General features: G+C 41.0%; 1 protein-coding gene and 1 long non-coding RNA gene across 2 annotated transcripts; one reads left to right on the top strand and one right to left on the bottom strand.

Moving 5' to 3' along the window:
* The first annotated feature begins 3,145 nt into the window (after window positions 1-3,145).
* LOC131551232 (uncharacterized) lies at window positions 3,146-3,973 on the top strand. The gene is made up of 3 exons (XR_009273716.1): window positions 3,146-3,183; window positions 3,327-3,446; window positions 3,591-3,973. It is a non-coding gene; the product is annotated as an uncharacterized LOC131551232 (long non-coding RNA).
* A 4,126-nt stretch (window positions 3,974-8,099) lies between these two features.
* On the bottom strand, window positions 8,100-10,100 carry LOC131551259 (uncharacterized). Its single transcript, XM_058794056.1, has 2 exons — window positions 9,337-10,100; window positions 8,100-8,397 (listed from the first exon to the last, which is right to left on the bottom strand). Exons 1-2 carry the CDS (start codon window positions 9,974-9,976, stop codon window positions 8,345-8,347), a joined length of 693 nt encoding a protein of 230 aa, XP_058650039.1. The 5' UTR covers window positions 9,977-10,100; the 3' UTR covers window positions 8,100-8,344.
* Between the last annotated feature and the right edge of the window lie 1,410 nt (window positions 10,101-11,510).

Here is an 11,510-nt window from a genome sequence, read left to right on the forward strand (position 1 = left end):
TGGTGGCCTGTATACAGTAGCCAGTACAAACATCACAGGATTTATCATTAACACTTGTTTCTTTGGATAACGTTATATGAAGCACCATTACTTGAACGAATTATACTTGAAACCTGACCTCTGAGAGATACTGAAAATATTTCTATAAATTGTAGCAACACCTCCCCCTTTACCTTTTGGACGCGGTTCATGTTTGTAACAGTAATCTTGGGGTGTAGACTCGTTTAAAGTAATGTAATCATCTTGTTTTAGCCAGGTTTCTGTCAAACAAACCACATCTAGTTTATGGTCAGTGAACATATCATTTACAAAAAGTGCTTTTGAAGAAAGGGATCTAATATTCAATAAGCCAAGCTTTATCATGTGTTTATCTGTATTATATCGTTTTTTTATTTGTTGAACATCAATTAAATTGTTACTATTACTTTGGTTTGGATGTTTTCTGTATTTTCTAGTTCGGGAACAGACACAGTCTCTATAGCGTGATATCTAGATGAAAAAGATTCTATGTGCTGAGAGTTAACTGCCTTTGGTGACATGAGGTGGCTAGCAGACGATCGGTTTAGCCAGTCTGTCTGCTTCCTGACCTGGGCTCCAGTTAGTCAAGTACAAACTCTAAGACTATGTGCCATATTTCTAGAGAGAAGAGCGGCACCACCCCAGGAGGGATGAACACCATCTCTTTTCAACAGGTCAGGTCTGCCCCAAAAATTCTTCCAATTGTCTATAAAGCCTATGTTATTTTGCGGGCACCACTTAGACATCCAGCCATTAAGTGACGACAGTCTGCTATGAATCTCATCACCCCGGTAAGCAGGGAGCGGACCAGAGCATATTACAGTGTCTGACATCGTACTTGCAAGTTCACACACCTCTTTAACATTATTTTTGGTGATCTCCGACTGGCGAAGTCGAACATCATTAGCACCGACGTGGATAACAATCTTACTGAATTTACGTTTAGCATTAGTCAGCACTTTTAAATTTGCCAAGATGTCAGGCGCTCTGGCTCCTGGTAAACAATGGACTATGGTGGCTGGTGTCTCTATTTTCACGTTCCGTACAATAGAATCGCCAATAACTAGAGCACTTTCATCAGGTTTCTCAGTGGGTGCTTCACTGAGTGGGGAGAACCTGTTTGATGTTCTGATCGGAACGGAAGAGTGGTGTTTTGACCCGCGACTATGCCGCCTCACTGTCACCCAGTTGCCCTGCTGCACGGGCTCAACCGAAACCGAACAATGTACAGGACTCCTTGAGCTAGTCGCATCCAAAGCAGTATCTACAGCCCTCACATTCTTACTGTCCTCAACTAAAGTTTGGATGCGTGTCTCTAGTTCTAAAACCTTCTCTGTCAGCCTAACTATTTCCCTGCATTTATCACATGTGAATCCTCGCTGCTGACAGAGACAGATAAACTATACATGTGGCAGACAGTGCAAACAACAATAGCAGGAGAAGAAGCCATTACTCACCTTGATTGATGAATGATACCAACTTAACTTACCACTTACCACTGTTGTTTGATGAGCTCGTGAAAAACGGAGCGAGGAAAAAATAAAATAATAATAGGCGCGAATAGAAATGCAAATGGCACCGCGAGTGACAAGCTAACGGGCTAACAAGCTGCACTCGCGGTTTTTAAAGGCGAACGATCAAATTAGTTAGATTAGTTTGAAAGATAACACCAGAAATATGGTGAGAATTAAGTTATATATTATCACTTTAGACAAAAGGGATTGAAAGTAAGGTAGAGATTCAATAAAAGTGAAGGTACACGGAGCTACAAACACAAACCTCACAGCAGCACAACAGACCAACCAATAAGCAGCTTTATTGAGTAAACAGACAGACAGACAAGGTCAAAATACCGGCAAACAGTTCTGGAGGAGGCTAGGCAGAGGCAGAGTCACAGGGCAAGCAAAGATCAGGGCAGGCGGCAAAGATCAGAGTCCAGTATACAAAATCCAAGTCGAGGCAGGCGGAGAACAATCACACGGTCAGTGGGCAACAGAGTCAAAACCAGAAAAACAAACACGGGTAAAGAACGCTTGGAATTGATAGCTAGGCCAAGTCAATACTTCGCGTAGATCAGAGTGTGAGTGCTGCTTATAAGTGAGAGATAATGAGGGACAGGTGGCGGAGTGATTGGCCCAGGTATGTGGGATCATGGGAAATTGAGTTCGGGCAAGATGATCAGTATATATATATACTATAATATAGTAATACCGTCTTGTCCCGAATATAAGACGACCCTGATTATAAGACGACCGCCCTTTTTCCAGATGTACCTGTTGGAAAAAGGCTTTTTGAAAACCAAATCTTGTTTTGTTTTTTCTCTCTCTGTAAAACACATTTATTCTTAAATTATTTTCATATTGCATATTTTTCCAATTCTAATTTTTTTTTTGAAAGTATGGTAAATACTGGTAAAATGTACCAACAATGACATTGGACAATTTTGATATACCATTGAAATAACAGGTAGCCCATCTGAATTATATAACAATTAGGCTATCCAACTCATAGTAGCCTACCAAAATGTTATTATCAGTAGACGTGAAATCTTATTGTAGTCTTCAAATATGGGTACTGTCTTATGTTTTAAAATCACTTACAGAGGAAGTTTGGTCCCATCAGGCTAACATGACAGTCACGACTCCTGTAAGCTTTTCTTTTTCATTTGTTTTCATTCTCGATCTTTACAACACACATTACATTACATATTTCATGGCACACTCGTTTTATGCATTTTTGGCGCATTATTGACATGTCAAAGTCTAGACCCTGAATATAAGACAACCGCGTTTTTTTCAGATGTATTTCCAAGGAAAAAACATTGTCTTATATTCGGGTCAATACGGTAATTTAGTACATTCTCCTGTTTTATTGTTGGTTTTCTCTTTTCTGATCATTTGGAATGAGGATAAAAAGAAAAAAAAAAACATGCCAATAAGTTCAAACATCAATTCAATATGTACTATTTCCTGAATATTATGAAATTCAAGAGGGCCACCCCCTGATGAAATCATAATATGCGAATTAGATGAGTATATTTACACCCCAGATAAACTTTCGGTCATGCCCAACATTTTTCTAATTTACAGTAGATCTTTATCTTTAAGGTCATTAACGTCCCTGGAAAGTGATCTTCAATCCTGTCTGGAAACAAGATAAAAAGTGGTAGGTAACAGTCTCAGTTATGCATAGTTGCCTACTGTTATCACTCTGGTCTGGTTGTAATTACTTTTATAAGTAAATAGTGTTTGTGATCAATCTTAGTGTTTTAGCTTAATAGTGACAGCATGCTTAAAAAAATATGTCAGGTACTTGAACTTGGATTGCTGGGTGGAGTGGATGTGAAGAACATGATCTGGCAAATTATGAGGCAGGCAATCAAAAATTACTTGGCTAAAGCAGTTTGGAGCATAAAAACATTGTGATTGGTAAGTGCATTTTTATTGCATTTTAAGTCTTTCGTGAACTTTTTTCCCCCCAAATGTCATGAATGAATGTTGAAAGTCATAGTTCCTAGACTGGTGGTGTCTTAAATGAATTTGTAACTCTGTATTTGTATGCTCCTATTGTAGAGGCTGTAAGAAGAAATCCTGTATGTGCACACACAACTGAGCTGGAGGTTGAAAAACCAGTCTTGGTGACCGTGAGGGTGGCAGAAAGAGAAGAATGACTTCACAAGATGTTAAATGTAAACCAAACAAGTTATTCTTAAGAGAGTGAATCTTTGTTTTTATTTAAGTATATATTTTTAATTTTTTGCACATCTGTAAATATGATTTGAATTTCATTTGTCTTTTGTTTGTTGGTTTCTGTGTTTTATCACACATGTGTTTGTAACAGTTTAATTTGGTTTCTCTTGGGGTTTTTTTCTTGCATTGTGACTTAATTTGTTGCTCTTGTTTTGCCGTATTCTAGTGTTATTGGTTTATCTTTTTCCCATTGTTTTGTCGATTTTTTCCCCCTCTGCATCAATAAAACATTTACTCTGCATTTGCATTGTTTTGTTCTTTTATTATACCTTGCACAGTATATAAATATTATATAGGGTAATTTCTGGTTTAGTTTTGGCATAATATTGGTCCAGTTATGGCTGTCTTCCGGAACTTCTGGATAAGTTGTGGATGAGTTCTGTGGGGTAAAGGTGGTGGAAGTTTGTCTTTTGTCCGGCTGACATCTGGGGCTTCTGTTGTGGGCCAGTTATGGCTGCTTTCTGGGGACACTGTGGAGTTGTGGGTGAGTTTTGGTGTGCTTCAGGCATGGTTCTGGTATTCTTTAGGCAAGCAGCTTAAAGGGCCATTTGAGGGCCGTGGTGGTATGTGGGCCACAACAACAAGTCAAGTCAAGTCACCTTTATTTATATAGCGCTTTTACAATACAGATTGTGTCAAAGCACTTAACAGTATCAAATTGGAGGATAGAGTGTCAGTAATGTATAATGATAAGATTAAACACTCAATTTTCAGTTAAAGGCATTTCATTATTGAATTCAGAGATGTCATTGTCTAGCTCAGTTTAGTTTAAATAGTATCTGTGCAATCAAATCGGCGATAATCGCTAGAAATTAAGTGTCCCCAACTGAGCAAGCCAGAGGCAACAGCGGCAAGGAACCAAAACTCCCTCTGTGACAGAATGGAGAAAAAAAAACCTTGGGAGAAACCAGGCTCAGTCGGGGGGCCAGTTCTCCTCTGACCAGACGAAACCCGCAGTTCAAAAGTTTATATTTCTATTTTAATTTTGTTGCAATTTCTAACAATAGTAGTATTATGTAGTTAGGTATTTTATTATATTTTAGTTATTTTGTTATTTTTGGGTGATATATCTGGGGATATATCTCTGGGGGTCATCCGGGCGTCCTGGTCTCCGCCGACGATCAGGGCCGCAGACATCACCTCCCGGCGCCGACCCACCATCTGATCGGACACGGACCGAGAAACAGACTAGGAAAGAAACAGACAAACATTAGCGCAGATGCCATTCAACTTACGATGTAACGAGTACATTGTGTGTTATGGGGAGTGTTCCCGGTTCCGGTTCATCTAATTAATGCAGCCTAACAATCCTTTAACGGATTTGAATAATAGAAGCGTATTAATGTGTTATGTGTAAGCCAGGCTAAAGAGATGGGTCTTTAATCTAGATTTAAAATGACAGAGTGTGTCTGCCTCCCGAACAGTGTTAGGTAGACTGTTCCAGAGTTTGGGTGCTAAATAGGAAAAGGATCTGCCGCCCGCAGTCGATTTTGATATTCTAGGTATTATCAAACGGCCAGAGTTTTGAGAACGCAGCGGACGTGGAGGACTATAATGCGATAAGAGCTCGCTCAAGTACTGAGGAGCTAAACCATTCAGGGCTTTATAAGTAATTAACAAGATTTTAAAATCTATCCGATGCTTGATAGGAGCCAGTGCAGTGTTGACAGAACCGGGCTAATATGGTCATATTTCCTGGTTCTAGTAAGGACTCTAGCTGCTGCATTTTGGACCAACTGTAGTTTGTTGATCAAGCGTGCAGAACAACCACCCAATAAAGCATTACAATAGTCTAACCTTGAGGTCATAAGCATGAATTAACATTTCTGCATTTGACGTTGAGAGCATTGGTCGCAATTTAGATATGCTTTTGAGATGAAAAATGCAGTTTTACAGATGCTAGAAACATGGCTTTCAAATGAAAGATAGCTATCGAACAGCACACCTAGGTTCCTGACTGATGAAGAAGAATTGACAGAGCAGCCGTCAAGTGTTAGATAATGTTCTAGGTTACATGTGGGGTTTTAGGTCCGATAATTAACACCTCTGTTTTTCAGAATTTAGCAGTAAAAATTACTCGTCATCCAGTTTTTATATTGACTATGCATTCCGTTAGTTTCTCAATTTGGTGTGTTTCACCGGGCATGAAGAAATATAGAGCTGAGTATCATCAGCATAACAGTGAAAGCTAACACCATGTCTCCTGATAATATCTCCCAAGGGTAACATATAGAGCGTGAAAAGTAACGGCCCTAGTACTGAGCCTTGAGGTACTCCATACTGCACTTGTGATCGATATGATACCTCTTCATTCACTGCTACGAACTGATGGCGGTCAGATAAGTACGATTTGAACCATGCTAAGGCACTTCCACTAATGCCAACAAAGTTTTGTAGTCTATTCAAAAGAATGTTGTGGTCGATAGTGTCGAACGCAGCGCTAAGATCCAGTAGAACTAATAAAGAGATACAACCACAATCAGATGATAGAAGCAGGTCATTTGTAACTCTAATGAGAGCAGTCTCAGTACTATGATACGATCTAAATCCTGACTGGAATTCCTCACAGATATCATTTTTCTCTAGGAAGGAATATAATTGTGACAACAGCCTGAATTCAACCAGATAAGGCCCACAACCAATTTGCTATCTGGGTATATTTTACGAATGCATTGGTGTAACACTACAAAACTTTGTCTGTACCATCGAGACCATGACCTGAAAGTACTCGGAAAGTTTTGAGACAGTGCCACATTGTGGTTAAAAGTTATAATGAAATTTCAAATAAATTCTAATAGCTTTCTGTGAATTTTGCCTATTGTAATGAGACTGGTATTAATGGATTCCTTGGGTCATGCTGAGAACAGTGATACCAATGTTGGCATAATTAGCCAAACTTCCTGTCCGCCATTTTGATTTTCTTGAAAAACCTAAGTAGTTGTAACCAATACGCCACGTCACTTTGATGATTTATGACCAGATTTATGAGCAGATTTATGAGCACCCTGTCAGCTTTGATCGACAGGTTTTCATATGTCAAATGTATACATGGGTAGATTTCTGACCTGATTTATGGGTAGATGACCCCTCTGTCACCCTGACTGTCATGTCACCGGGGTCCTGTCAGCCCTGACTGACATGACAGTAGGCGTTTGTAAATCAAAAGATCTAAACAGATGACATTTGTTGGATTTATGAGTGGATTTACAATGTTTTTATCACTCACCTGGTGCCATGGGGTTTTTATGGCGTTCCTTCCTGGTCTGTTTTTCACACCTAAAGACCCTGCCTACATCCTGAAATGCTGTTTTAAATAGTGTGGTTAGAATATAGTAATTTAAACAAGTCAAGTCAAGTCAAGTCAAGTCACCATTATTTATATAGCGCTTTTAACAATACAGATTGTGTCAAAGCACTTAACAGTATCAAATTAGAGGATAGAGTGTCAGTAATGTATAATGATTTACATTTACATTTAATCATTTAGCAGACGCTTTTATCCAAAGCGACGTACAAATGAGAACAATAGAAGTAATCAGACCATAGAGAGTGCAGCAGTATACAAGTGCCATGACAAGTCTCAGTTAGTCCAGCACAGTAGACGTAGCTAGTTTTTTTTTTTTTTTAAGACAGACGGACATAATAGGTAAGTGTTAGTATTAGTTGATCAGGTGCTGGCGAAAAAGATGTGTCTTTAGATGATTTTTGAAAATGGCTAAAGACTCAGCTTTACGAATTGAGATCGGGAGGTCATTCCACCAGATGGGCACAGTCCAGGAAAAGGTCCGTGAGAGAGATTTGGTACCTCTTTGTGATGGCACCACAGAACGCAAGCTTCTGGAGGGTGCATAAGTTTGAACTAGTGAGTTTAGATATATTGGTGCAGTGCTAGTTGTCGTCTTGTAGGCAAACATCAGTACATTGAATTTGATGCGAGCGGCTATTGGTAGCCAATGCAACCTGATGAAGAGAGGGGTAACATGAGCCTTCCTCGGTTCATTAAAGACCACTCTGGCTGCTGCATTCTGGATCAGTTGTAGAGGCTTGATAATATTTGCGGGAAGGCCTGCCAAGAGCGCGTTACAATAGTCCAGTCTGGACAGAACAAGAGCTTGGACAAGGAGTTGTGCAGCTTGCTCAGACAGGAAGGGTCTAATCTTCCTAATGTTGTATAAGGCAAATCTGCAGGACCGGGCCGTTGTAGCAATATGGTCTGTGAAGCTTAACTGATCATCTATCACAACTCCAAGGTTCCTGGCTGTCCTGGAAGGAGTTATGGTTGACGAACCCAGCTGTATAGAGAAGTATGGAGAAGCTGTATGGAGAAAAGAAGTGGTTCAAGCACTGAGCCTTGAGGAACCCCAGTAGCCAGAAGTTGTGACTTTGAAACCTCACCCCTCCAAGACACCCTGAAGGACCTATCTGAGAGGTAAGACTCGAACCACAGGAGAGTGGACAGGAGGATCTGATGGTTAACTGTGTCAAAAGCAGCAGACAGGTCCAGTAAGATGAGTACAGAGGATTTGGAAGCCGCTCTTGCCAGTCTCAGGGCTTCTGTAACCGAGAGTAGGGCAGTCTCAGTAGAGTGGCCGCTTCTGAAGCCAGATTGGTTGTCGTCCAGAAGATTGTTCTGTGCAAGAAACAAAGAGAGTTGGTTGAACACAACTCGCTCAAGTGTCTTTGCAATGAATGGAAGAAGGGATACCGGTCTGTAGTGTTCTAAAATTGTTGGATTTAGAGAGGGTTTTTTAAGCAGTGGGGTTACCCGAGCCTGCTTAAATGCTGTGGGAAATGTACCAGAGTGAAGAGAGGTGTTGAAAATGTGAGTAAGCGCAGGTATGACTGATGAAGAAATGGCCTGAAGGAGGTGAGTGGGGATAGGATCTAGCGGACAGGTAGTGGGATGATTGGAAAGGATGAGTTTGGAGACCTCCGCCTCCGAGAGAGGAGAGAAGGAGGTGAGAGAGTGTGTATTTGTCGGTAAGAAGTTATCAGTTTGTGGTGGGAGGAATTGGTCACTGATGGTTCTTGTTTTATTTGTAAAGAAAATTGCAAAGTCATCAGCTGTAAGAGTTGATGAAGGAGGAGGGGGAGGAGGACAGAGAAGAAAAGAGAAAGTTTTGAAAAGTGTGCGAGAGTCTGAACAGTTGTTGATTTTGTTGTGGTAGTATGTCGTTTTAGCAATGGAGATATTTGCAGAGAAGGAAGAGAGGAGTGACTGATACGCACTAAGGTCAGTAGAGTTTTTAGATTTGTGCCACTTCCTCTCTGCAGCCCTTAGTTTAGCGCGATGTTCACGGAGAACATCAGACAGCCAGGGGGCAGAGGGGGTAGTGCGTGCTGGTCTGGATGAAAGGAGGCAAAAGTTGTCTAGGCAATATGTTAGAGTGGAGCAAAGAGTGTCAGTAGCACTGTTTGTGTCCAATGCTGACCTGTGGGGGAGTGTGTGCTATGTCAGGAGTTAGTGTGAGGTTAGAAGTGATGAGGAAGTGGTCTGAGATGTGCAGTGGAGTAACTAATGTGTTGTCAGTGGAGCAGTAGCGTGTGTAGATGAGGTCCAGTTGGTTACCTGATTTGTGAGTAGCCATAGTAGACACTCGCTTGAGGTCAAATGAAGTGAGAAGAGTGTTGAAGTCAGTAGCCTGGGGTTTTTCTAGGTGGATGTTGAAGTCACCAAGCAGTACCAGAGGAGTACCATCTTCAGGAAAGTTTGAGAGCAATACATCCAACTCCTCCAAGAAGTTTCCCAGTTGACCTGGGGGACGATACACAACTACAACGTGGATTTTAACAGGGTGGGTAATAGTAATAGCATGAGATTCAAATGAACTGTTGCCTGTAAGGGATGGTAGAAGATCAAATTTCCAATCATTTGAAATAAGGAGACCCGTACCTCCACCCCTCCCAATTGTGTGAGGGGTGTGGGAAAAAGTGAAATTAGTGGAGAGAGCTGCAGGAGTGGCAGTGTCCTGAGGTTTGATCCAAGTCTCAGTTAGGGCCATGAGGCTGAGACCGGAGTGAGTAGCAATAGAAGGAATAATGTCTGCTTTGTTTACAGCAGACTGGCAGTTCCAGAGACCAATTGGAATAGAGAGCAAAGTGGTAGATGACAGAGGAACAGGCCGTAGATTAGTAGGATTAGCCTGCCTCCACCGTGCAGTGCGTGCCTTCCGAGCGTTAGTAGTAATAGTGGAGATTTGAAAGCACATAGTGTGTACAATTGGCAAAATAATTAAATGCGAACAAGTAGTGCAAAAAGTGAAGGAAGGGGGAAGAGCAATACTCAAGTGCCTTGTCGGTGTTCTTGCTCGGTGGAGTCGCGCAAGGTAGAGTCGATCGTCTTTACACTCGTCGGTCTTCACACGAGGGCTGCCGCGGTATACAACCCAGTTTTATACTTGCCTAATTATTCGTTAAAGAAGTCAGCTGACCACGCCTTACTACTTAGCTAAACGAAACTGGGAATTCCCACGATACGGCCGAGAACAAACGCCACTTCACTTTACCACGGTAAAACACAGTATGCAAAACAAAGTTTCCTAGCAACAACAACTGTGCTGAAATCTAATGAGAAAAGACAAAACACTTACAAACTGCTGTTCTCTTCTGCTGTTCTTCTGCTTCAATGATAAGATTAAACACTCAATTTTCAATTTTCAGTTAAAGGCATTTCATTATTGAATTCAGAGATGTCATTGTCTAGCTCAGTTTAGTTTAAATATTATCTGTGCAATCAAATCGGCGATAATTGCTAGAAATTAAGTGTCCCCAACTGAGCAAGCCAGAGGCGACAGCGGCAAGGAACCAAAACTCCCTCTGTGACAGAATGGAGAAAAAAAAAACCTTGGGAGAAACCAGGCTCAGTCGGGGGGCCAGTTCTCCTCTGACCAGACGAAATCCGCAGTTCAAAAGTTTATATTTCTATTTTAATTTTGTTGCAATTTCTAACAATAGTAGTATTATGTAGTTAGGTATTTTATTATATTTTAGTTATTTTGTTATATTTTTTTATTTTTTTTGTATTCAATCGAGGTTTTCACTGGGGATATGTTTCTGGGGGTCATCTGGGTGTCCTGGTCTCCGCTGACGATCAGGGCTGTAGACATCATCTCTTGGTGCTGATCCACCATCTGACCGGATACAGACTGAGAAACAGAATAGGAAAGAAATAGACAAATATTAGCATAGATGCCATTCTACTTACGATGTAACGAGTACATCGTGTGTTATGGGGAGTGTTCCCGGTTTCGGTTGATCTAATTAATGCAGCCTAACAATCCTTTAACGGATTTGAATAATATAAGCGTATTAGTGTGTTATGTGTAAGCCAGGCTAAAGAGATGGGTCTTTAATCTAGATTTAAACTGACAGAGTGTGTCTGCCTCCCGAACAGTGTTAGGTAGATTGTTCCAGAGTTTGGGTGCTAAATAGGAATAGGATCTGCCGCCCGCAGTCGATTTTGATATTCTAGGTATTATCAAACTGCCAGAGTTTTGAGAACGCATTGGACGTGGAGGACTATAATGTGATAAGAGCTCTCTCAAGTACTGAGGAGCTAAACCATTCAGGGCTTTATAAGTAATTAACAAGATTTTAAAATCTATCCGATGTTTGATAGGGAGCCAGTGCAGTGTTGACAGAACCGGGCTAATATGGTCATATTTCCTGGTTCTAGTAAGGACTCTAGCTGCTGCATTTTGGACCAACTGTAGTTTGTTGATCAAGCGTGCAGAACAACCACCC

Source organism: Onychostoma macrolepis, chromosome 12 (assembly GCF_012432095.1).
Source record: "Onychostoma macrolepis isolate SWU-2019 chromosome 12, ASM1243209v1, whole genome shotgun sequence".
In the NCBI taxonomy this organism is placed as follows: Eukaryota; Metazoa; Chordata; class Actinopteri; order Cypriniformes; family Cyprinidae; genus Onychostoma; species Onychostoma macrolepis.